At 39.8% G+C, this 27,309-nt stretch overlaps 3 protein-coding genes and 1 long non-coding RNA gene across 4 annotated transcripts in view; 2 read left to right on the forward strand and 2 right to left on the reverse strand.

Annotated features, from left to right (window-relative positions):
• Positions 1 to 2,679, forward strand: LOC117816990. Its single transcript, XM_034689416.1, has 2 exons — positions 1 to 1,221; positions 2,138 to 2,679. The coding sequence occupies exons 1-2, from the start codon at positions 299 to 301 to the stop codon at positions 2,373 to 2,375; spliced, it is 1,161 nt and encodes a 386-aa protein (XP_034545307.1). The 5' UTR covers positions 1 to 298; the 3' UTR covers positions 2,376 to 2,679.
• On the reverse strand, positions 2,561 to 22,421 carry mapk9 (mitogen-activated protein kinase 9). Its single transcript, XM_034689414.1, is given in 13 exon segments — positions 2,561 to 4,705; positions 4,914 to 4,985; positions 5,547 to 5,610; positions 5,702 to 5,826; positions 6,205 to 6,387; positions 7,274 to 7,345; positions 10,420 to 10,468; positions 10,470 to 10,586; positions 11,074 to 11,212; positions 11,532 to 11,590; positions 12,526 to 12,654; positions 12,955 to 13,098; positions 22,208 to 22,421. Coding segments are annotated over 13 exon segments (1,323 nt in total). The 5' UTR covers positions 22,241 to 22,421; the 3' UTR covers positions 2,561 to 4,568.
• The window catches only part of LOC117816992, a 7,337-nt gene continuing 1,479 nt past the window's right edge, over positions 21,452 to 27,309 (forward strand). Inside the window, exons 1-3 of the long non-coding RNA XR_004632068.1 lie at positions 21,452 to 21,563; positions 25,800 to 25,994; positions 26,088 to 26,242. This is a non-coding gene — a long non-coding RNA (uncharacterized LOC117816992). The remainder of the gene's footprint in view (positions 21,564 to 25,799; positions 25,995 to 26,087; positions 26,243 to 27,309) is intronic.
• Positions 23,394 to 27,309, reverse strand: part of gfpt2 (glutamine-fructose-6-phosphate transaminase 2) — a 16,472-nt gene continuing 12,556 nt past the window's right edge. Inside the window, 8 exon segments of the mRNA XM_034689417.1 lie at positions 23,394 to 24,525; positions 25,785 to 25,946; positions 26,095 to 26,202; positions 26,204 to 26,263; positions 26,392 to 26,519; positions 26,703 to 26,720; positions 26,723 to 26,816; positions 27,037 to 27,194. Of these exon segments, the coding sequence (XP_034545308.1) occupies positions 24,481 to 24,525; positions 25,785 to 25,946; positions 26,095 to 26,202; positions 26,204 to 26,263; positions 26,392 to 26,519; positions 26,703 to 26,720; positions 26,723 to 26,816; positions 27,037 to 27,194 (773 nt within the window). The 3' untranslated portion in view covers positions 23,394 to 24,480.

Genomic DNA, 27,309 nt, shown 5'->3' on the forward strand with positions numbered 1-27,309 from the left:
TCAGTGCTGCTTAAAGACACACACACACACACACTCTCTGACACACACACATGCAAACACGTAGGCTACAACCTGTCTACCATTAGGCAGCAGCTTCGAGGGCACAGCAGAAACTAGTCTAAGGGGAGGAGGACTCCTGCACCTTCCACTCCCTGTGACACCTCAGCTCTTGGCACAAACTCCTCAGCACACTCACAGATCCACAATCCAAGGCTCATATCCCAAATTTAAAGCAAGAAGAGGAGGGGAGGGTGGTTATCTAAGGCGCTCAGCACCCCCATGTGTGCCTAGTTGGATCATGGAGCTGCACTGCCTTCCTACTGAGACCCCCACCACAGCAAGCTCTTGCTCCACGGACCCTCTGTACGACAATTGCCCACCTTTCACCCAGCGAGGGAGGGCCAGGGAGAGGGATATGGAGAGCAGGGTTGTGTGTCCGGCTGTAACCAGACTCCCAGGCCCAAGAAGCCCTCAGCCCGGTCTGGCCCCAGCTGTGGCTGTGGTTCCCTCATTGGTCGGAGGGGGACGAGGGACTGGCGCCTGGCCAGATCACAGCTACTGCAGCTGGAGAAGAGGCCTGGGAAGAGCAGGCTGGGAAGCAGAGCTGGATCCAGAAGTAAACAGAGTGAGAGGAGGAGGAACTCGGGGAGGTAACTGTGGAGTTCAGCTCCACCACAGTCCAAATCCATCTCAGAGCGAGGAGCACAGGAGTGCTCTTTCGGTGTATGATAACCTCCCTGAAGCTGTCACCCCAGACAGCATCCAAGAGGTGTTTGACGTGGAAATGAGCATCACAGAGAACATGCAGGAGCAGATGTACCGAGCATGGACCCCAGAACAGGTCCAGGGACTGATGGAGGACGATAAAAGCACCTGGTCATCCTGTGAGATCATCCTCGCTGAAGCTGGTCCAGCTAGTAAGGACCATAATCCAGACCAGGACAAGGAGCATGAACAGGATCCGGAGCTGGACTCAGGATCCTGTGGATCTAAGCAGGAGGATCGTTTTGCAGCATGTTCCCCTCAGTTGTCCCAAACAGGGAGCAGGGTTTTGTGGCCCTCAGCTGAAGCCAAACACCAAGAGCACCCATCTTGGTTTCCCAGGGTACCCCCTCCTGTGCCACTGGCTGACCCCTCAGCCAGTGCCCTCCGCAGCCTCCTCACCAGTCTCCAACAGCAAATAGTGAGGCAGAGGGAGGAGTACGAGGAACGAATAGTTGGGTAATGTTACATTTGTTTTATATTGCAATTCTCATTTTTTAACATCACAATGCACATAATCATGTCCCTGAGATGTAGGTACACCATGTTAAGGAAAATAATTGTTCTAGATTTAACTAGCCAATGCTTTTTGCTTCAGTATTAAGTTTTCAGTTCACTGAGCTGTCTGTGAGAATTTTTTCACCCCTGGGTGTATTTCCAGTGAAGGGTCACAATGTTCCCGGCTCGGGGAGCGTGTGTGTCCGTGTCCACTCAGCTGTGCTGCTCTGGTCACTCTATTGACCCCAAGCTTCACCCTGTATCCTGTTTAGATCTGGTAGATTCTTTTAAAAATTCCCCCAGGAGGAACTTTGTACAGAAATCTGACAGAAGCATTATCTTTGATCATTTATTTATATTATAATCAAACACTTCTGTTCTAATAATCAAATTTACAATGTGTAGTTTAACTACCATAAAAGTCCACTTCCAATTATTCTTAGTTGGTTATGAGCAGTTTAGCTTTAATGAAAAGGAAGCACAGGCTGTCTGACCTATAGAAACAGCTCATGACACTGGAAAGAGAGCTAATTTAAGGGGCCATGCTGCTGACCTAGACACAACACATACCTCATTTACTACTGATATAGATAGAACAAGTCACTGTTTAAGGTCACTGGTGCTGCTGGCATTAGAAGAAAATAGGATCATCTTAGCCTGCAATAAAGTCTAAAAGGAGTGTGATATTTAGATTTAACATAATCAACAAACTCTTTAAAACGACTAAATGAAGCATTAAGTATCACACTAGCTAAGTCAAATGTTTCACTACAAGAACACTGACCTCTCCTTTCATTGGTGAAAAGCCAGTTCTCAGACATGTGGTCACCCCTCATTTTTCTAATCTTCTCCTTCCATCTTGTGTCTTCCCCCTCAGCCTGGAGCAGAGAAATGAAGAGCTGCAGGTGGAGGTGGTGCGGTTGAAAACAAACCTGGCTCAACAGCGGCACTGGTACCATGTAGTCCAGGCCAAGATTGTGGAGTCTGAAAGAGTGAGGGCTGCCGCAGAGCAACAGAATGCAACTCTGCAGAAGGAGATGGACCAGTTCTTTGACACTTTTGGAGAGCTCAACAATGAGGCAAAAAAGACTGAGTGTATCGTGAAAAGCTTTTGAAAATAAATAGAGATAGTGTGTTATTATGGACAGTGTGTGCAAATAGAAGGACACATGGCACATGACTGGCTAGAATTCAAAATTAAGGCTGTCTTTTGTCTCCATTCATGCAGAATATTTACTTTCCTAATAGGAAACAAAGCTTTGTCATTAAGCATGAGACAAATTCACATCAATAAAGAAAATGTATCACTGATGTCCACTTTATTAGTTTCTTTAGGGAAAGAGATGCTGGCCAAGTGATTATCTTGTATTCATTGCAATCACACAGGACATCTCTGAAATAAATGGAGAATCAAACTGAACAAAATGTGACACTGACAGTGAATATATTGAAGCATGTTGTAACATGGTAAACACACAGATCTTGAGCATGGCAATGCTCAGTCCTTGTCTGATTTTTGGGAGTGAATTTGCCACTCCTCTGGTCATTTAAGGCATGACTGAAAGAATAAGGTCATGGTTTGAAAAAAGAAAACATAGTAGTGCTTCAAGTCCTCAGTGACTCCGTAGTGTCATATTTCTGTATGTCCATCACACTGTGCAATCAGTTCTGCATAAAGCAGCTCCACAGTCCATATCCAAGGTCCATCTTTCACATTTCCATCTTGAGTTCCAAGGTCTAATTTTTCATTCAGGACTCCTCAGTCTCATCTTCCTTTTAAATCACAACACATCTTTTTCGTGAGAGGCCCCCTCCCTCGATCGTGTTGCCTTTGCAATTAGGCCACTGCTGTCCTCAAGGATGATCCAAAGGAAAAAGGAGGGCGCTGCACGATACATTTTGATAACACACACACACACGCACACTCATATATATATATAGGCTTACAAAGCGAAACAAACAAACAAAACAAAAACAAAAACATAACAACAACAAAAATGATGTCGGCACCAAACAGGATTTCAGAAACAAGAACATCAAGGTACTGTAAGTGAAAGAATTGACCTGAACGGTTTTCTCTTTATAGCAAGAACTACAGAAACGTACTGGCATTTTTAATGCCTTCATGCAAGATAAACACATTTAATTGTGTTTTACTGCCTTTATATTTATTCTACATGATGTCTGATTCATGAATTTTGTATGAACGGAATGGTTTAGAAATAGAGCAGCCAATGCACTAATGATATGTTATTGAAAATGCTTTGAAAAGAGGCTCAAGTCACTTCAGCTTCCACGTGATTCTGTGCAACGTTTTGCAAGAACACAAAAATAAATAGAACATGTAGCATTTTGCAGCTCCTAAATTTACACAATTAGGATGTTCTTTTGATGTATACATTGTTAGTAAGTACCGTGGGTCAAATGGGGCTGACTGAAACGTGGTTCTTCTGGCATGTTGAGTTAATTAACAAAAACAAGCACATCTTATCCATGACTATTGAAAGAGTCACTATGACTGTCAGATCATCTTCTTTACATACAGTACATTATATCAGGAACTAAAACTGTAACAGTGCAACCTCAGCTCCCCCTAGCTGTCTGGAGGAGAATCTCAAAATAGTCATAACTCCAGCTAATGAGTTCAAAAACACTGTGTGGAAGCACAATAGTGGCGATCTGCAATACAGCAAGCTAGCTAAAGGATCGATCAAACTTTGGATGAGTGTTTGATGATCAGATGGACACCACATGGTGTGATTGACTTATGCTAAGCTTTTGTTCTTATTGGCATAACATGCATGAGAGCAGCAGGCAGCTGTGGTCTATGTTAAAGTGTGTCTGCTCTGGTTGATTACAACAACCTCTGACCTCAACTTAATATTGCTAAAAAAATAAAACTATTAAATACAGGCAAAGGGAGCAAACAACCTGAAAATCAATATGGATGCAAACATTATCATATATACTTGATCAAGTAAAACAATTTCCACGTGTAGAAGAATGAACTCTGACCCAACAGACAGATAAGATGGATTCAACAACTGGGCAACGATAAAAAAAAGAAAAAAGTGTAGCGTTAAAGAGGATCAACAAGATCCACCACACTGAAAAAAAATAGAAAAATAGACCTATTTAAAAGTTTAGAGAGAAATAATGAAAAAAAAGGACAAAAAGAATAGAAAGGGCAAATCATCTAACATTATTGGGAGAGGCAGCAAAGAGAAAGATGATTGTATTCTGATATTTGGACATTGCAAATGTGAAGGGGGGGACTGATGCAGGCAGACACATGAGGAGGACTGCAATCACTGACTTTCATCCAGCGGTCCTGTCAGTGTGTCGATGCTGCTGCTGTCTGTGTCCGAGGCCAAGGTTTGCTCCGTGGACATGGACGAGATGTCATTGGCTGATGAGGACTGCGAGGCCGAAGCTGACACCACGTCTAAAACATGACACGCACACACACACAGAGCGGGAGAAACAAAGCTTATGTAGCTTAACTAAAAACAACAATAATAACAGTGATGTTTCACCAGGAAACAATGACTGAGCTAAAGCTAGGTATGGCAAGTTATACACTGACTCCACTCACTACAATAGCTTTGTGTTCAACATGGCAGATGATGAGAGAGGATGGTGTATCTATGTACCTGAGCAATCTTCTTTCATCAATCCATTCTTGTTCCTCTCCTCCCAGTCAATCACCTCTTCATAAATCAGTTCTGTGAAAACAAAAATGTCACAGACAAGAGATATTAAAAATGCTAAATGAAAAATACCACTGGTTCTTCTATCAGCTGTAAGACATGTCATAAATTGCTGTTAATGACTTCTTCTGAATGTTCCTGGTTGTTGTTACATTGTTTCCCCCTGGTTCTTGGTCTTATCTTAAAATATGAGAAGTATATGCTCTAGACAAACTTGTCAAACTACCAGTGTGACAAAGTAATGACATATTTTTGCAGCTTGAAATGCAGCAGTTACAAATTGACTGGAATAGTTAACAACCTAGTACAGGATGCAGCCTGCAGGTGATGGATTTTTTTCTAAAGCCCTGCAGAATTCAAAAGGTTGTGAAAGGTCAGAAATACCTGCATACAGTATTCTTCACATTAATTGTTTTCATCAGAAAAGTAAAATAAAGATACATCTGACTGTTAGTTCAATGATTTGCATAACAAGTCACTCAACAATTAACAGGCTGAAGTTTTCTCTAGTTAAATAAATTGAAAAGAACTCAGCTGCATTGCTTAAACTTTTCCCTAGAGGGCAGTGCATCCTACCTTTCCACTGCTCAATCGTGTGTTCTCTCTCCTCCAGCTGCTTGTCTGAAATCTGTGGAGGAGGCTGTGATCAAAGACAGAAGTAAATCTTTCAGAAAATAATCACTCAGCAGATGAATTCATGATGTGCACCACCACTGGAACTGAGTCCTCACCGCGTCCGCCTCTCCAGGGTCGTACCACACGTGAATGTACGGGTGATTGAGGGCTTCTTCTACAGAGATCCGGCACTCAGGATCAATGACCAGCATCTTGGACAGCAGATCCCGCGCTTGACTTGCTGTCTGGCAACAGAGAAGTGTTTACTTATGGCAACACTTCATTAAAGTAGTCTTACTGACAAGGGTCGCTTCCCTTTCTGTGTTTGATAACATCTGCGGGAACGACAAGATTTGTTCTCTGATTTCAGTGAAGGGACGTTGAACTCTAAATGTCAAAGATGAGGGCAGAACAACATTTGACTTGCATGGTCAATCTCTGGACTGGTTATATAAAGGTCACATTTTTTTGCTTCTGTATCCTTGTAGCTTTGTGTGGTCAAATCTTATTTCACTTCTATAATACCAAAAACCATCTTTTTTTAAGTTCCCCTTCTCTGAAAATGTGACTTACTCTATTTAAAGTTTAACAGCAGAGTTTCCGTGTTGATGATTCTTACTTTTTAGTTTGTCATGTTCCGAGTCAGAAGGAAAGGCCCAGTCCGGAAAAAGCTCAGCAAAGCTGACGCCAGGATACTGTGGCTTGTTCATCACGTAGTTCCTAACGGTCTCCATCAGTCGATTCATGAACTCCAGACTGGGCGTGCCCAGAACCTCAATCACCTTATTCCACTGGTCAATGTCTGCACGACAGAACTGTTAGGGGAAATTCTGCTGCACTAAAGGTATGAATCACTGAGAAGACATTTTATAAGCAGATATTGAGCAATATGGGCATGAATGATCTACTTCACTTAAAATTCCACAACACTCAGAGAAGATCAAAACAACAGTGGACAGTCCACACTGGTGGCTCTATGATGTTGCACTTAACTTTGAGCTACATTAATTGCTAAGGTTAGCAAGCCAAACTCACAATGATAATGCAAGCATGCTGATCTTAAGGAGGAACAATATTTACCAGATTGCTCTGAGCATAGCATGTTAGTGTGATAACAAATAGCACAGAGTAGCTGAGGCGGAGTATTGCTGGTATCTTTTCTAGAATGGGGCTTGTAGAAGAGTCAGAGGATAGACTAAGTTATTGAAGTATCCAGAAAGTAACATGAATGTATGAGCTCAATTTCACTGCAACCTCACCATGGTTACCGCATATTAAAAGCCTATGACGTTAACATCAAGGTGATGATGGACAAAGACAGCAATAAAAAGAAAGTCACTGAAAGAAGGTGGTTAAGAAGTGACCAAACCTACTACACGCAGAGAAAAAATAGAAATGCAAATGAGAGGGAGTTGCGATGATTTCATTCCCTCTTTAATTTTGGGGGTTAAAGTTGCTTGTAATACAACTCCATTGATAAACAATCAATAAAAGTTAGTTAGACATGTTACTTTCAGAGGACATAAAAGAGAAATGTCTTGACCAGCAAGTGTGTTGTATATAATAAACACAAGACAAGGGAAACTGTTGAGATGAATGAACTAATTTGTGCTAAATGGAAGTGTGATGTCAGGAGAAAGACCAAAAGGGCTAAATGTCACAGTGAGAGTGAGTGCAATGAAGGATACGGTCTGTGCCCTGGAAGATGACGCTGCCCTTTACCATCTCTCCCATGATACACCCCACTGACCAGATGTCCACTGGGAACAAAGCAAACACAGGCAAACACACACACACACACACACACACACACACACACACACACACACACACACACAGAGGAAGAATATTTTAAAAACATCAATAACGTAATACAATGCTCACCAAATACAGAGTAAAATGACTCCTAAACACTGTACAGATGAAGAACATGCATCACGATTTGACAGACATTGAAATGCAAAAGACCATGGTTATTTTGGTCCATCCTCTGGCTGAGGCCTGCTGCTTTCATCATCTTCATCTTCAGGCTGGCTTTCTTTTCACTGTCTGGCTTGGGAAGCAGACACAGCCTCCCAGGCCTTTTCTCCGCGCTTCTGCTTATCAGTTTACACAGCTGTTGCTCTCTGCCTCACTTTCCCCGAGTGTGTGTGCTCAGCAGAGTGAGCGTAGTTTCTCTATCTCTCTCCCTCTGAGCTGAGCCTATATGTGAAGCAAACAGCCATTAACTCCTCTCCTCCCTCGATTTCAGTCTCACTGAAGCTGAAACAGCTCTGATAAGGTTTCCAGATCATACAGGCCGCTGTCAGTCGAAGCTGCGAGCACAATGCATAAATCATAAATTCAAATTTTGGACAAGCAACACTGTTCACTGTCCCGGCTCTGACAGGGTGGTTACACTCTTGAATGGGCTAAAAGACTTTTCTGTTTCATTAAAATGCCCTGACGTTTTCCAGTTTGTAATCCTAGTTCTAGTGATGTTTTATTCACCTGCTTAAAGGAAGCTAGAGAAGAGATCAACAACTTAACTGTGTTTTGTAAACAGATTATAGTGAGTGGTAACCATAGACTGTATAAAATATGAACGTAGTATCCGTGACGTCACCCATCTGTTTCTGAAGCGCTGCTTTGAGGCCAATCGGCGGCGGCAGCCATATTGCTGCTGTCGAGCCAGTGTGACATAAAGAGCGGGCTTTGAGCCTCCTAGCCAACAGCTACAGTGTTCCGCAGTCAGCTCATTGGAAGACTCGTAATCTCATTATCTTCAAAATTGCCGCATTAGAAAAAATTCACCCCCCTCACAGTGTGTGCTGATCGAGAAATTAGCTATCCAGACTACACTCGTCTTTTGTACCAGGCTGTAAACATGTTTATTTCTGCTGTAAAGATCGTCTTTTTCCCATTCATGTGTATGTGACTTCCGATACTTCCGCAGCCAGCCTCAAGTGGATTCTCGATGAACTGCAGCTTTAACACTTCTGCATCAGACTCATATTTTTAGACCAGAGGGAGCCGCTTCATAATAACACAAACTGACACTTCTAGGTAATTAGTGTCATTGTAGAGTTGCAAGTCTTCCTGTTATTCTGATCTGTGCAGTGAAATAATTGTTCAAACATATACAGCTACTAATATTTATTTCTTTTGGGAAATTCTAACTCCCAATTAATAAAAACAACAACATCTACTGCAGGGTCTCCTGGCTCCACTCGAGAGAAAACAGCTTATAAGAGAGAAACAGCAAAGGATACAGTCCTTTCCAGGAAAGAGGACTTTGTGAGCGATCATTTCAGCCATTATGCAGCCGACTGACCACAGGTCCACTGTAGTGGAGCAGTTGTAGGTTTGGGACATTCAGTGAAATAACATATAAAGAATAAACAAAAATGAAACATGAATGTCGCTGTATTCACCGTTAAACAACTTTTAAAGCTTATAGTTAGAGCTGGCTCAGGCTTGGACCAGCTCTTAGTTATGCTGCTTTCGGCTTAGACTGCCGGGGGAACTGGCGCACTTACACACTGGGATCCTATCTCACCCACTTCCCACCACTTCCCCCCAACCCCCTCATTCACTTACTTTAACTCTGCCTGTCCCATTAAAAGTTACTAACCATAGACCTTTCTGGAGTCCCTGCGCTCCCTTGTCTCATAGGTCCCTCTGAGCTGCCATAGGCATCCTCCTGCTGCGGATGTGCTAGACTCCAGTGGCAACAGCTTCTACTACTCGTCTCATCACTATCACCTCTCTCTCTTACTCCCTCTATCTGTCTTTCAAGACCCAACTCGGTCGAGGCAGATGGCTGTCTAACATGAGTCTGGTTCTGCCTGAGGTTTCTGCCTGTTAAAGGAAGTTTTTCCTCACCACTGTAACTAGCTAAATACTGCGAGGTGCAATGCTCATGATGGATTAAGGTGGGGTCAGACTGAGTCTTACCTTGTCTTGAAGTTGGGTCTCTGTTAATAATTTGACATAGAGTGGTCTAGACCTCCTATGTTTGTAAAAGTGTCTTGAGATAACGTTTGTTGTGATTTGGCGCTATACAAATAAAGATTGATTGATTGATTGATTGATTGATTGATTGATTGATTGATTGAAAGCATATGAGTCCAGTAATGAGTTGCTGAGAAGCTGGATGCTGAGTTGGTTTCTTTTCCCTGGTTTTCACATTTTCAGCAGATATTGGTGATAAAAATAACAATGATCCAAAGTGGTTCAATATGGCTCCAGTACCTGTAATGCTTGGATCCACATTAACCAACCTAAAGTCTGATAGATAGTGGATCACAGAGTTATGACTGTGTCCTTGAGGCAGTTTTTTTTAAAAGTTATTATTATTTTTAACAGCCTGCACCATCTGTTCAGCTCTAATGTGCTTCTTTGCTTACTCAAACTCAGCTGTGGACTGTAAACAATAGTCTGTCAGACAAGGTACCTAATGATGCTGCTGTTAGTTATTAATTACATCATTTGCTCCTCTCCACTGGATTTTCAAATACCTTTGTGTATACTCACTGACATGTCCATGTTATATTCAAATGAGTGTGTAATAAACAAATTTCAGCTGATAATGCTGACTCATTCCTCCACAGTGAACCACACCTATTGTTATTTTTGAAGGTGCTTTGGGAGGCAACATTTCATGACAACTTGACAGCAGAGACTCTTTACAGTTTAAAAATCATTGAAATATCTTTGTTGATGTCCAATTGAAGATTTGTATGATAACCTGCATTTAGCAGTGGATTCAAAACCTTTATCTACGCCTCTTAGCTTATACTAACACCTTAAAAGAAATATGATCATTTAAACTTGTGTTGGAAGACGTCCTTACCATTCTCTTTGTACTTCATACCCAGTATGACCTCTGGGGCACGATAGTAATCGGGTCACCACGTAGGGGGTCATCATAAAGTTAGTGCAGGCCGTCCTAGCGAGGCCAAAATCCAAGATCTTTAGAGTGCAGTCTGACTTCACTACGATATTACTGGGCTTCAGATCCTGAGAGGAGAGAAGTTAAATGAACGTTACTGCAATCAAATAGTAGAGGCAAAACAGTAAAGAGCCCAACATTCTAAAGTAAATAATGTCAATCTACAATAAAAGTAATTATTGGCTAAATAGAACTAACAATAGAAGAATATATGCTATAAAGTTACAATCTTTCAATACTTGATGAAATGCCCCAACAGTTAGTCTACTGCAGCTCATAAATCTGTCATCCTTTAATTAACACCTCCCCTTAAACACAGTGATGTCAACTGTATTCCTGAGTTTAACTGTCACATCATTATTGGATGTGGACAGGTGCAAAAAACAGGCTTATGACTGGTTACTTAAAACATCTGAAATGTTTTACAGGAGAAGGGAGTGACATGCTGCTCATCAGCCTGATACTGAATCACTCTTTAAGATATTTTTGCTGTACGTAGAAAATGTACTGGCCATGTTATTGACGCCACAGCACGTGTATTGCTTTTCTTGTTACCCTGTGAATGATGCCTGCAGAGTGCAGGTGCCTGATGCCACATAGGATCTGGTAGAGCAGATAAGACATCCTCTCATGGTCCAGGTCCATGTGGATCACCTGGCATAGGCTCGCATCCATTAACTCCATCACCAGATACCTAAGAGACATGGAAGAAATTAAAGATGTGATGGAGGAATACAAAAAGGAATTATAAAGTAATGGATACAATCGATAAACCAGAGACAGTCAGTTAAAGTTAGAGTTGAAGAAGGTCATACAAATAACACACACAAGAAGAAATGATAGGAGAGAAGCATTTGAAAGTAGTGCAGCGTAGTGCATTGCAGTAGAGGAGGTTGACAGGTAGATGATGGATGTTCATAGATGTAAGAAAACAAAGAGAAAGAAAATGCATCAGCTAAAATCCCTGAATTGAGTAGATTGTTGGAGCCAAAACCCACTCCACTGCCACTCACAGATCCTGGAATTCCTCCAGGGACTTCTGAGGCGTGAACACATTGATCAGACGGATGATCTGCAGGCAGAAAGACAGGCCATTAGTCCACTCTGTTACTCTCCCATCTACATCCACTTCCCTGTGGAGAGCTGGCCAGCTGAGGACAGAGAGCTCAGTAGATTTGTCAGGATACAGTCACTCTATGCAGTAAATTACCTTCACATCACAGCAAGTGTACCTCCTTCTTTGTCTCATGTTTGAACACTTAATCAATTAAGTCTTTACCTTAAAAGACAATTAAAGTTTTCATATATGACTCTGAAACAAAACATGTGGCTTACACCTTGTATTGCTTGTCACAAAAAAAGATGACTGCTTAACTGTGTGAAAATACTCCCATCTTAAACATAGAGCATATGTTACAGAGGGCAGGGAAAGGAGTTGAAAGCATAGTTTAAATATGGTCTTTTCAGTAGCTTACATGTACATGTACACACTTATTGATGGTAGAATAGTTATGTTGGTTACAATGAGACCTTTACCATGCTCCAACAAGCTGTAAGTAATGGGAAACAATGTTTACTGTACTTGTTACAAGCAAAAATACATTTCCAAACTTTATTTGAGGCCAACATGAGGCCTAACATGTCTGATTCAATAAAATAGAATGGGTTTCTTAAGTTACATTGATCTAAGTTATAACTCTCCCTCCACGGAAACACAAAGGAGGTATTATGAACTAACACTACTGTTACTTTAGTCAACACCAGATTAATTGTGGGTACTGAAGTCTCACAAAAGCAGCACATAAACTTGGTCACACACTTCTGCAGATAACATGACCATGGATTACTCCCCCATAACGTACAATGGAAACATGCTCGGAAAGGACCAGTATGGAAAGTAGGTATAATTTAACAAAACCTTTAAATGTACATATTGACTACTGAGTTTGTGTTCTATTGGGACGTATCATACAAATCATAAATATATATGTTGAATAAAAGTCTTACATTTTTGTGGTTGACACATTTTAGCAGCACCAGCTCACCTGTAGGCACGTTTAGCATGGGTCTGGTTCTGGAAGGGCCGACACAGCTTTGTACTGCCACAGTATACCAAGGACTGTATCTAGAGCAGAGCTGCTCAAACATTGTACAGAGGAAAAAAAGAGACGGAGGTTACCATGTTAAGATCATTTCAGCAGAGTAAAGCTATCTCACATCAAACAGATAAAAAAATAGGTTATAATTTCTTGTCATTTCTCCTTGAAATTTCAAGCTACTAAAGTGACTCTGGCTAGTGTTTATCATGCTTTGGATTAATGTGGAAAGAGAGACAGACTGACACATTGACATGATTGCAATATTAGGCGAAAGTTACTTCAAAATGAACACTGGGCAGGTGAGAGCAGCGTGCCCCCCAAAAAATCAGTCCCTTACCAGACAATGCCTTGGGCCCCAGAGCCATGGCGCGCAGCTGCTGGTAGCGCTTAAGCACAGTGAAGGTGGAGTCTCCCACCTGAACACTGTAAAACTGTCCCTCTGCTCACTCATCCTGCTGACAGTCAGGACCACCAGCACTGTCTGCAGGGTGAGGGGTGAGGGTTAGACAGAAACAGAGGGGAAAACAATCTATCAATCAGACTTTATTTATAAAGCGCTTTTCATACAATGACATTGTAACACAAAGTGCTGTACCTAAAAACAAACCTAAATAGAATAAATAAGAAAAGATCCCAGCCCCAACACCAAACACCCCACAATCCTAAGGGTAAGAACACAATATATGGAAACAATAGTAATAAAAACAAAAAGAATAAAATAAAAACTACATAAATAAAAAAGAAGTTGCTGAACGAATTGAGGAAAACACTGTCATGATATCTTAATGAGGAAACACCTGGAGGTAACCTAAGGTGTTAAAACTCAACACAGGAAATTAAAATCCCAAAATAAATTAATTTCTAAAATAATAAAACAATCAAATATTAACCATTAAAACAAAATAAGATACTATACTTAAATAATATAATAATATTACAGTACATAAATAAATGAAATATAATAAAAGGGACCTAAAAGTTGAGCTAGATAATAAAAAAACAATTAAAAAAATATTAATGAAAAAAAAAATGAATTACTGAAAATAAAAAAGAGGTTGCTGAACGAACTGAGGAATGCTCTCATGATATCTCAATGAGAAAACACTGAGGTAAAAATAATAAGCAACACGGAAGAAAATAAGATGCTATACTTAAAAATAATAAATAATACAATAAAATACATTTCTAAGATAATAAAAACACTAAAATAATAACCATAAAGGAAAATAAGATGTTATACTAAAAAATAAATAATATAGAATAAAAAGGGACTACCATTTTAACTAACTGATAAATAAATAAATAAATAAATAAATAAACTGTTATAAGAATGAAACTCAGTTTAAAGCGAGACTAAAAAGTTAGTTCTTGAGTTTGCTCTAGAAAATGCTTATTCTCTGTGCAGCCCTCAGATTGTCCGGTAGGCTGTTAACAACGGTTATAATACCTTATATCAAAGCCAACTTCAATCAAGGAACCACTATCTCATTTTTCTCAATGACCATGCAGAATGGTAAACAAGTTATAGCACATTAATAACGTAAAACAGAGTAATGATGATATGACACGTTTAAAGGGAATGTGTTCGCATCCATTGAATGACTCAAATGACCCACAGTGAATGCAGATCCTAATATGGATCCTGTTAGTGCCTGGCATCACTTCCTTATTTCAGCCCAGTTAATTGCCAACCAATCGCTCCCTGCCCAGTCTGCTCATCAGAGGTAGCAGTCGATGCTGTAAATGTTTTGAAGGGGGGGCTAGAGCAGAGGCAGATGGCAGCTTGGAGTTCCTCAGGCTGTCACTGCCATCTCTAAACTCATGCTGACACATTCATGCTCACTAAACACATCATACATCACACACTGATGCAGGCAAGCATTGAGCCAAATCATGTTTATTGGAGTTTGATCTGCATCCAGCTTCGCATCAAGAGTGTGTGCAGGGATCAGCATGATCATATGCTAACTGGTACATGTAAATAGATGCTAGAACATGATGTGTTGGTGTTTTGATAGAGGGAAATGTCTGCTATCATCGATTCCTCAGGCAGGAAGTGGAGGAGTATTTTTCTTGGCCAGGGTTTGTGTGTGCATATGCGTAGGCGAGGACACAATTATGTAGCTATGCAACGGTAAGCAGTCACGGCTGTTTTGTCATTCCTTCAGAAAACAGCCACAGGTTAAACGGAGTCTGATATTATTTTAGCCTTTTCTTTTTGACAAGCAACAAGCATGCCAGCACTCTCCTGATTTCACGGTCAGAGAGTGCTGAAAAGAAAACACAGCAGGAGGGACGCTATGATCGAATAGAGACCCAGAGAAAACACCTCTAAGCTGCATGGATTGTTAAGATACTTAGTCTCAGCCTTGACTCTGTGACAGCACCATAAAGAACTGCAGTGAGTGAGCAGTGAGCTACAGCAGTAAGTCGAGGGCCAGCTGTCAGCTGACAGACTGGACTGTTACTGCCTGCAGTTTGAAATGACTAGTCCAGAGGGGAAACAAAATCATGGTCAGTTTGTGACTGTGATATTCTTCGGACACACACACCCACACGCACACACACACATCTATGAAACCTCAGACAGTTTATTTTTCAACAGCTGTGATTTAACTTGTTATTAAATGCATCTTGTTGAGGTATTTTCCACCGTGCTTAAGGATGACTTCATTTGTTTGTGTAATCCAATCCCACAGAGTCTCTGCTTGTCACTTTGCCTTTGTTTCATATTCCCATTTTTGGATTGTTTTAAATTGCTTTTTCTTTCACAAGCAGCAGTGTTTTTTAATCTCCCTTGAGTGTACAACTTTCTCTCTTCTCTGTGTTGCCTTAAAGCACAAACACTGGATCTTCAGATGTAGTAGGTGTTGGTCTGCCACCGCACTATTACTCAGAAGAAAAATGAATCCTTCTCATCTCTATCTACTCTCCTCCTCTTCCTCCCTGGCTTCTTTCTCCTCCTCCTCACATGTACTTCCAGCTGGCTCTCTCACTACACCCAAAGGGGGGGCTGCAAAGACCTTTACTTCCTCCCTGCTTCCCTCACTCTTTCCATTTTCCTCGGCTTATCTTCCTTTGTCACCACTTTACACTCCCGACACTCCCTCACTCCTTTGGGCCTTTTCTGCTTTACTCCATCATCCCTGTGGCCTCCAATAAGATATCTTAGAAAGACTGAAAGATATTCTTTGAGAAATATTATTTGATTGTACATGCAAGCCAGCTTTCTTCAAGTATTTACTAGAGGTGTGAAAATATATTGATACAGCAATATATTGCGATACTTTGACCTCCAATATGATATTGATATTTCAAAGCTTAATATCAATATTTTTGTAATAATAAAAATTCACATTTTAGCTGAGTTGGAACCAAAATACGGCTTCAGTATTTCAAAAACAAAGTAGAAAAGCTTTTTTTCAATCAATAGTTTTGACTTAATTTGTCCTTTCAATTTTGAGTAATATTGTGTGATTTACAAATACACCATCTCTTTTTTTTCTTACTTTACTGTGTAGAATATCGCAATATCACAATATTGTGATATCGTGATACTATCATATCGTGACCAAGCGGCAACCTCAGATCTCAACCATGAAGCCATGCGGAAGTATTAAAAACTGCAGTCCATTGAGAATCCGCTTGAGGCTGGCTGCAGAAACACCAGAAACCACATAGGACACCCATTCAAAAAAGACGATCTTTGCAGAATTAATAAACCTGTTTACAGTCTGGTTCAAAAACGTCTTGGCTCTAATATAGCTAATTTCTCTATCGGCACACACTGTACAGGGGGTGAATTTTTTTCGAACGTAACGGTTCAGAAGATATTAAGATTACGAGTTTTTGCCCAAATAAGGACATGACTGACTTGACTCCCGGACGGGAACACATAGCTATTGGCTAGGAGGCTCAAACTTCGCCTCTTTACGTCACACTCTGCCTGGTTGAGTTCCGCATTTCTAATATGGCTGCTGCCCGTCAATTGGCTTCAAACCAGCGCTCAGGAACAGATGGGTGATGTCACGGATACTGTGTCCATATTTTATACAGTCTATGATCATGACCCAAGTATGGTGATGCGTATCGGATCGTGAGGTTCTTGGCATTACTCACCCCTAGTATTTACACGCTTATAAGGCCATGGCTGTGCCAAACAAGACACCTGTTTCATGCAAATCCATAAAGTAACAAGGCACCTCTCTCAAATGTGTCCAGTAGCTGGGGAAAATGTTTGTTAAAATTTAAGGGAGTTACTTGTAGGGGTGGTAATTCCCAAGTGACTCAGCTTACAATATGGTATGATACCATACCACACTCATACACAATATGGACTAAACCGAATAAAACGATACAACAGGATAGCACAAGTGAGCAACACAACACGATACATTAGTGATGCTATCAAGGTACAGTGGTACAGAGATAATCGTTAGTTCAAGCTCATCATACAACCATGCATCGTAATATCTGACCAACTAAAGAAAGAATAGAAAATTCCCCAAGAGGGAAAGTGTAGGATTCTTGTATTTATTCATTGTGCTTTGGTTTAGTTTTATTCTGATTAAACAATTTAATGTGTTTGAGTCTTTAAATTAAATATACAGAGCTCTAGAGCAGCTGTGAAATTAGAGTATAAGAAAACACATTTCCTAAAATGTCGATACACCAGCTTGTGTTTCAGATTTTATTCTAAACAGACACTTATTCTTGTTAACATGACTGGACCTGTAACAGCAACAGCCCCGGTGTCAGTAACATCAGTTGGGTCTTTTCAGTCAGCTTCAGTTCTCTTCTCTAGCCCTCAATAAAACCTCTGCCATGTGAGCACCAGCAGAAGTCTCAGGCACTCAGGTAGGACTCCATTAAGCCCACCCCTTGCAGGTGAGTGAAACTCTCTGAGCAAACTTGAGGCATCCTCCACCTTTCCTCTCCTCTCAGTACAATAAACTTGAACAGCTTTTTCTCTCTTTCTTTTTGCTTTTGACTTCTGCATCTATTTGCTTCTTTTCACTGCTATCAGGGATCCAGTTCTTCTGTATTATGCAGCTGTCACCTTCTTCTCTTCTGCCAATTCACTGCCGTCACCTCATTCATGACATCACTAAATGTTAGTTACTGGAGAGTTACAACAGACTTACTGGGAAATAAAGTCATTCTCTCTGAGAACTACAAAAGAGTAAAGTGAAACCATAGGGAGTTACTAAGGAGCTACAGGTGAGTTAACAGGAAGTTATTGACTCAATGATACATGCAGTGAAAAAAACATGACAAGTCTACTAAAGAGGAGTAGGGCCACTAAAGAAAACAAAATAAAATTAAGGTCACATTTAAAAATATATATTATTATTATGAGAAAAAATGTCAATTCTGAGATTAAAGTCACAAGTCAGAATTATGAGATTAAATTCAGAATATGACATTTTTCCAAGAATAATAATAAAAAAAAAATTGACCTTATTTTTAATTATTTTTTTCAGTGGCCCTAATCCTAAGTCCTTAGCTGTGCCTGATATGAATAAAACAGTGCTTCAAACTAAATCAAAAAGTCACACTGGCACCACATCTATACATTTGTTCAGTAGCTGTTGAGAAATGTATTGAAATTCAAAAAAAGGATCTGATTAGTGCCTCTAAAAGTAAATGTCTCGAGGGGAAATTAAGCCCATTTGAAGCTTTCGGTGAAACACATAAAAACAACACAAGCTAAGCCACTTAATCCACTGTGTTTAGTTCAGATGTGACCACATCTTAGTCATAGCAGAGCAATCACATTGCCTGATATTTTGTATTAATAAATAAATAACGTTGACTGCTGTTATACAGTGATCTTGTTCAGCAGATGATTCTCCACAACCTGATCATTCACAATATACTGTATCTGAAGTGCCTGGTTAACAGCCCGCTCCTCGGGTAAAAACTGACCTATTTTAGAGAGTGCTGTAATTAACTAGTCTCTACTTCCCAAACGTCATTAAGGCTACACACAAGAGCACTTTAACTTACACCATGCTTGTGTACAATGACACTACTTACTGTGTTGAAATAAATAGGTGGTTGTTTTGTTTATAAGGCAGAAGACAGATTGAAGATTTAACAGGAAGAAAAGTTACTTTTTGATATTATGATAAGTTACATTTGTACATTTATATCCTTAATTTAAGAAGAATCCTTAAATTCCTGGAGATGGTAAGTCAACATGTTAATAATTATTGGGATTTTAATATTTAAAAGTATGTCAGATAAATTCACTCCATTAAACTGGTCCAAACTACATTTTATTTAACAAGTAGTTTTGTCCTTAGTGGATTATATTTCCCCATTAACCACATTTAGAGGGTCTGTGCCTTGTGTAATAAAGATGAACACTTTGGCAATGCAATTCTGAGTTTCTAATACCATTCCTACAATGATGGATGAATAATATCAGGTGAGAAAGCAAATGAGCAACCCACAAATTAACCCCAAAAATTCATAGATTTCCCCTCACTCTGCAGGGCTCTTAATCGTTCTCAATTAATTATTGTATGCTAATTGAAGTACTCTAAATTTCACTTAATTCTTTACATTTTCTTATCACACAATTATAAAATAAGGATACACTGACAAACACTTGACCTTACAAGCAGAACAGTTAAACCATTTCTATAATGTTCTCTCATCCTGGCCCCTACTTTATACAGGCATGTGATTCATTCAACACTGGTTCACATCAAGGACTTGGTAACAGAAGTGACCTTGCCGCAAACAATCACAATCCTCAAAACTCATTATGACCACTGTCCAGTCAAGTCCAGCCTTCGGGTCTGATGTGGCCTTGGCTCTGGGTTGGCAGCGGGATGAGAGTCAGTGAGCTAGCTATGATATCAGATTAGCATGGCCTGGAGATTCAGCATCTCATCCTCATGTTGCAGAGTTACAAAACACGCAGGGGCGAATAATAAGACTACATGTAGGCTGTTGCTGCACAAGAGAGGAGAATGTGACACTAGTGTCCTGAAGAGGATGGATTGCTGAAGATGTGTTTATCTAATGAGATGCCAGGTATATATTAGTTGCTCTTGACAAGCTTCTAAACATGTCACACACTCATAGCTCCCTGTGGTTACCATACTGTGTATAATGCCACTCTGCTGTTAGCAACAACAGCATACTTTGACATGCTCCAACTAGAGATGTGACGTTCGCGAACGAGTCGGTCTTTTGAACGGCTCTTTTAAGTGATCGATGAGAACCGATTCGCAGTTGCAAGACGTTTTATATGCAGATTGCCCACGCTGCCTTTACGTGTCACCTGCATGCCCCATGAGTCTGAGTTGTCACATTGCCTTCACGTGAACGACCAATGCCATTTCCAAGGCTGTTTTGAACCGCCTACTATACTAGCAGTACGTACTGATTTGGCCAAAATTCAGTTTGTAGTAAGTAGTATGTGAACAAGAGCAAAATCTGCAGTATGCCAAAACTCCCCGGATGTCTACTGATCCGGGAAAAATTTCACAGTATGCATCGGACCAGTCTGCCTCGCGTGCTGTTTCCCACAATGCACAGCGCTCATTCAGCTTTTTCTTTTCTCCTCTCTTTTTTTTTGACGGGGGGAACTCAGTTTTAGGTGCTGTGAAATTATTAAATTCCATATAAACCACTTCTTAACCTTTTAAATCATAAGTGATGCTAAAAAAGCAGTTTCGCTATCAGCTTGCCTGTTTACTTCCGCTTCCAAAACCGGAAATTCAGTGACATCTCAGCATACTACAACAAAGATCCAACAGAAACAGTCATACTACATACTAAATTCCAACGCAGTATGTAGTAGGCCATACCTACTGCATACTACATTAGTAGGTAGTATGTAGCAGGCTGTTTCGAAAACAGCCCGAGTATGAATTGTCACACAGCACGCTCCATGCATGTGAACGCACCTATATATTCGCAGCTAACTTAGGGGAGGAGATTAGTCGCGCCACCGACTGAAGTGAAGACATTAATTTACTGCTGAATTTTTTTTCTGTATTGTTAAAATGTTCTTGTGTGGATAATGTTACAGTAAAGTTGTTTTGCATGGAAATGATCTGTAGCCTGTGTAGTTTTTATAGCGCCACAAAGTTTTTAAGTGAGGGAAAATTCAAAATAGTGATCTCACTGTCGAAGCATGGGGACATGGCACCATCTTATGGAATTTTTACAATGCCAAATTAAATTATAATCAATATTTCAGAATAATTCCACCAATAGAGTATATATATTGATGGGATGTGTGACGTTGAATTATTCTGATCCTAATCTTATTTTATATAACTGCTACCAGTGATTGTTGCCTTGATAAAAATGAGTTACCCCTGGTTGACTTCTAAAAAATTAAATAAATATAACAATGAGCCAAAGAGCCAGTCTTTTGAACAGCTCTTTGAAAGGAACGGCTCCTCAAGATCCGGTTCCCTTCAAAGAGCCATAAATCCCATCTCTATACTTTGACATGCTCCAGACTGAAGACATGACATGACTGATCCCGGGCTCACTTGGTGCACTAATGTGTCAACAAGCCGAAACCTGCCTCTGACATACCACGCCATATAAACTAGATGTGCCATGAGTTGATGTTTAGTTCAGTTATCCCATGTGTTTCATGCTTTGGTTTCTCCTGTGTTAGTTATCCTTTTGTCCCTTGTGTGTTTTGTGGTCCATGTCTCTTTTGTGCTTTCTGGTGTTTCTTAGTCTTGTAGTTCTGAATCCCCCTGTGTTTCCAGGTTAGTTCTTTTCTGCCCTTGTGTTGCCCTCCTTGTTGATTAGCCTCATTAGTTTCACCTGTGTCCTGTGCTCCACACCTGTGTTAATTACTCTGTGTATTTAATCCTCTGTTTCCCTTGTCTCTTGTCAGATCACTGTATGTCTGCCCTCCTGCGTGTTCCTCATGTGTCTGTCCTCCAGTGATTCCTGTTCAGAGTAAGTTTTTTTTATTAAACAGTTTTATTTTGTATCTGCCATCTTTAGTCCTCCTCATTTCTCCTCAACCGTGACAAGATGAATGTGAAATACAGCACTAGCATTAGCTTTTCATCACATCTCCACCTGTTTTCGTGGTAACCAACACGGTGACGGATTGAAGAAATGAGCTCACTCAGTCGGCCCACAGAAATGTCATTCATTTGCAGAACAGTGACATTAGTGTAGGTCAGTAAGAAAGGTATAGGGACTGGAATACAGTCACATAAGTAGGAGTAACACAGGGAATTATAATGTCCATACGCGGTGTGCCCACTCTAAAACACACACACTCACACAGAGACACACACACACACACACACACACTCAGAGGTATGAAGTCACCATGTATGACACACCACGGCCGCAGCACCGCTGGCACTCACTTATAAGATTCAGAAATCCTAGGTTCACGCGGTCCAAGACACAGTGAAATACACGAAGGTAGAATCCACGTCGCGTTCTGTATGTTACAAAGTTACCCAGGCCTACATTCCTAGTCTGCTTCACTTCTGACGGCAGCACTGCGGTAGTCGGGCCGGGCTGAACTGAAAGCTCTGACGGACCAGAGAAGAGCAGAGGAGGCGGCAGCAGCAAAGACCTACCTTCTCCCGTCGCCGCTCCCAGGGCACTCCCATGCATCGAAAACAAGAGTGAAAATCTCTCTCTGGCTATCAGGCACAACCTAGACTAGTAAAAGTTTGTATAAACGGGTTGTCACGACAGGGAAACCTTCCTCCAGCTCCCTCAAGCTAACTCCAGCAGCAGCACGGAGAGACGGGTGGTGCGGAGAGAGTGAGGACGCCACAACAAGCAGAGAGGAGAGCATGGGAATGACGTCATCGCGTTAAATTTGCGTGTGCGCAAACTTTTTTTTTTCTTTACAAAAACTTAAGGGAACTACGGAAGAGGATTTTTTTAGATTATTATTATTATTATTATTATTATTATGAGAAAAAAGTCAGAATTCTAAGATTAATACAGATCCCGAGATTAAAAAAAGAATTCTGAGATTAAAAACAGCATTCTGAGATTAAAGTCAGAATTCTGAAATTAAAGTCAGAATTCTGAAATTAAAGCCAGAGATTAAAGTCAGAATTCTGAGATTAAAGTCTGAGATTAAAGTCAGAGATTAAAGTCAGAATTCTGAGATTAAAGTCAGAGATTAAAGTCAGAATTCTGAGTGAGTTATTTTTCTCAGAAAAATAATAACAAAAAAAGATTTGACTTGAAACTTTTTTTTTTCCACCAGTGGCCCTTATCCTCTTCCATACATATTTTAGTGTATGGGAACATCAGATTCCTCTAAGTCATACACAAAAGGACTCAAATATTTAATGTAGCAGAATAACCCTATTGATGGTATTTTATAGGGATAGTGTTTTATCATTTAATTGAATAACTGGCAGGTAAATCATATTTGACTGTTAAGACTTGTGTAGCTTATTGTCATATGTTTTCCTTATGTATGCCTCATATGTTTTAATATTATGAAAAATAAGTTAATAAGTCTGTAAATGTGCAAAGGCATTGAGTTGAGGTAATCCAGAAGGTCAGGGTCTGTTAACCACTACATTTAAATAAAAGACATTTACTGAGCTAAAGTCATTCTTTAATTTTTTTTTAGAGATTCATAAACCAAACCGAACTTAAATAATAAATTGTAATGGAGGCTTGTTTTTTTTATAATCAATGACAAGAATATGATATAAGTGGCAGTTAGGAAAAAATAAGTTCAACTTCACACTTTCAATAAAATGATTTATCAATTTATTGATTGAAAGTGCCTGTTTATATCTATAAAACAAACAGTATAAAATATAGTCACAGTTTCAAGATATAAATCAAATCCCCTTTAAACCCATACAAAATAAAAATCAGATAAATAAAGATTATCATTATCATAAACCCCTACAAATGTCTGACAAACAAATGTATTTTTAAAGTCACTGTAAATAATTATTGCTGCATAAGTGCTCTTTAAATAATTTTCATGTATGACTATGGAATTCTTCACCTCATGACAAAAAACCAAAACAAGAATAAAAGAAATTCTGAAAAAGAAGGTTCATGTTCGACCATGAACTGTCTTTGGAAAATGCAATTCTGTCAAACAGAATACACGCTATATATTGTGCACAACAATATATCTTAAATTAAATGTAATAAAAAAAATAAAAAACAAAACACTTCAAAATGATCAAGTATGGTTTTAAAATTAAATGAATGAGATTCTTCTGGTATTCTGCTGAAATAATGAAGTTAGGGATAAGTGAGGCACAGTGGTGGCATCAATGTGCAATAAAATAAAAACAAGTTCTGTTCTGAATAAAACGGTTTAACTTCTACTTTTGCCATAATGAAAAAGAGGGTTAGCAAGCCCTAAAGACATAACAAATCAATAAAACAGAAACGAGAATTAATCAACTCACTTATGATTGTGTACATAAATAATGCACATTTGGTCCCCATATTGCACAACTGTAAACACTTCAATTTACCAAATCAATGCTTCTCTGCCTTGACTGTTGCGTGTTTTTGGCTCAGCTGAAGATAAGACAAAAGGCACAGCATGATGTTTTGGATGTTGCTTCAGAGATTGTTCCGCAAGGTCTCCATGGCACTAAGCAATTCCTCAGCAGTGTATTGGTAGGACTTCACATTTCTATTTTTTTCAAAATATTGAACCGTGCCCCACCCCCACCCCCCTCTACATCAGTCACTCTCTCTCAAACCTTCATATCTGCACACACACACATACATACTCCCCACCAGCCCATCATACACACACAGGCATTCACACATGCACACAAGATATTGAACATCAATTGCATTGTAAATCTATGAGCCTCCTTTCTCCTCTGTTGTGCTTTGTGAATTATTCCACGGTCACAGACTTCGCCAAGTTTCTGGGAAAGTCAACCTACAAAACAGAAAGAAGTTTGGTTAGGCAAATTACCTGCATTGAATACTGTGAACATCACATCATATTAGGATGTGATATAACCTGAATAAACAGAAAAGTGATATGAGCAGCCTTGCATGTTCAAGGTTTTTGTCAACTACACAAAACAAACCATTTTCTGAATGCACAAAAATGCACATAAATAAGCTAAGGTGGATAAAAAAAGTTGACAGTGGCAAAGATGAACTCCTACATAGGTGTTAAGTGACATGTCGTGTAAGGTGAAGTAATTAGTGGAAAGCTGTTATGCATGCCATAACTATGTATACTATGTACAGAGCTGCTGTTAGTCCTACCTGAGGAAATACATGTCCTGTTAGCAAAAGTTGACCACACAAGCTATACAGCGGCTTACGTAAAACCAAACTTTTCAGACAAGTTATAGTGGATATATTATCTACCAATTCTCATAAATAAACTGCTCTCCACAACCACTGTACAGTATGTTCATAAACTGCAAGCGATGTATGAGCTCCTAGAGTAATGTGTAGTATGTAAACCAAAATCAACTAAAATCTGGAAACTTTGCTCTGACATTCATGACATATCGTATTATCATATTATTTTAGTCTGTACATATTAGTCAGCCTATTTGTTGTTCTTTTGTATTTATAGCTGATATTATTATATTTTTATTTTTATTTGTATGCCTTATTTTTATGCCTTGTACAAAGAGAGCACAGTTTACCATGTCAAATTCCTGTGTGTTCAAGCATACCTGGCAAATAAAGCTGATTCTGACTGTTATGTGTATATATGTAAGTATATAATTTTGTGCTCTCCTTTTAAAACATAAGTGTACTGAAGACTGTATGTGAACTTGACAAAATGCATGGTGTTTCAAGTGATATGCAATATTCATAGGCATGTTGTTGCAATTAATATATTTACAAAACAAATAAACACAGGTAATATGTTTAAAATGTATATTCCGGGTAAAGGTATGGATAAAATAAATATTGTTAAAATTTGCATAGCTTAATCTTGATATTGATAAGTATGATAAACATCGGATTCAACAAAATCACACAATAAGTGACTGAATTTATGTTCCATGAAACCAATCAGTTATATTGGGTTTTAATGAAACTGAGGGGGATGCAGCAATTACATATTGCAGTTATGAGCCATATTATTTCTTTATACTCTGTCTGTTCCTTTAATAAGGTGAGAATCATAGCAAATAGCTTGTGTCAAAATTTGTGTCAACTACTTACGTCGTATCCTCGCAGGACTGCCAAGTGGAAGGACAGCAGCTGCAGGGGGATGACACTGAGGATGCCCTGCAGACAGTCCACAATGTGCGGCAGCTCGATGGTCTGGTAGGCGTTCTTAGTAATATCAAGATCATCCTCGCAACAGAGGATGATTGGCCGACCCTGGTGAGGGAGAAACAAGAGGAGGAACAAGAGGAGGAACATTAGCTGGTCATTCAGTGTATATGTAACATTTTGAACATTGTACTCTGTTGAATGTTGTGTGCATTTGGTTGCTGATTGATCTTCAATTTGTTTTTCTAGGACCTACCGATCTTGCAGTGATTTGCTGCAAAGCATTCTGGCATTTTGTGTAGCAGGCATCTTTCATGATGACCATGATTACTGGCATGTCTTTGTCAACAAGTGCCAGGGGACCCATGTTTCAGCTCCCCAGCCAAGATGCCTTCAGAGTGCATGTAAGTGATCTCCTTAATTTTCTGCAGTTTAGGAAAAAAAACAAGATTACACATACAACATTTCAACTATGTCATTTAACCAACTTTTTAAATGATTTTACGTCATTCTTGGAGAAGTGACTAGCAGTTTTCTATGTCAGTTTACTCACCAGCGCCCCCTCCAGGCAGGTGGCATAGTTGAAACCTCGGCCCATTACCAAGAGAGACCTTTGCTGATACAACTCATTGGCAATGGCCTTGATCTTGTCATTCAGCTCCAACACCTTCTTTATCAGCTCTAGGAGAAGAGAGGAAAATGAATAAGTATAAATGTATTGAATGCTCTTTTAATTTAAAAGTACACTGTAACCTTGATTTGTTAATGATTGCCAAACAACTCAGCATCTGCCTTTTCAACACTTAAACATTCAGTGAACTCATTTGAGGCCAAAAATGCTCTATGTTTGACATTTGGACTGACCTGGTAGCATCCTGAGGCGTTGATGATCTCCAGTCGTCTTGGCTGCAGGGAGAGTCTGTCCTCACTCATCATCAGAGCAAACATGATGAGGGCCACAAACTGACTGGTGTAGGCCTTCATCACAACACAAGAGACACTCATATATCCTGAAGCTGTGCTGAACACTGAAGCAACAAGGGCATATCTAGCCAACAATAATATTCTGTGCTATCATGCAGCCTTTATATTGATTACTATTATCAAGATATTAATGCAAAGTGTGCCTGCACATCAACAAAAACCCTATGGTGTCTGTTTTTATGACAGTATGTGATCAATCAATGGGACACTTTACCTTGGTACTAGCAACTCCTATCTCAGGCCCAGCATTGATGTGGACTCCACAGTCTGTTTCTCTACAAATGGAGCTGCCCACCGTGTTTGTTATCCCGACTGTCAGAGCACCGTGTTTCTTACAGTAGCGTAATGCCATCAAGGTGTCTGCTGTCTCTCCTGAGGAGGCAAAGGAAACAATGAGACATGCTTACAATGCAGAATGACAGAACAACAATATCACAATATGAATGAGATTGTCAGCTAGTTTCACAGAGGGTCTTTGAGTGTGAGG

This window comes from Notolabrus celidotus, chromosome 8 (genome assembly GCF_009762535.1).
Source record: "Notolabrus celidotus isolate fNotCel1 chromosome 8, fNotCel1.pri, whole genome shotgun sequence".
NCBI classification, from domain to species: Eukaryota; Metazoa; Chordata; class Actinopteri; order Labriformes; family Labridae; genus Notolabrus; species Notolabrus celidotus.

Excerpts from the sequence above, each read along its gene's own strand:
- LOC117816990 (XM_034689416.1), top strand. The coding sequence starts at position 299 with ATGGAGCTGCACTGCCTTCCTACTGAGACCCCCACCACAGCAAGCTCT. Across the intron at positions 1,222-2,137 it reads TACGAGGAACGAATAGTTGG|CCTGGAGCAGAGAAATGAAG; the intron begins GTAATGTTACAT and ends CTTCCCCCTCAG.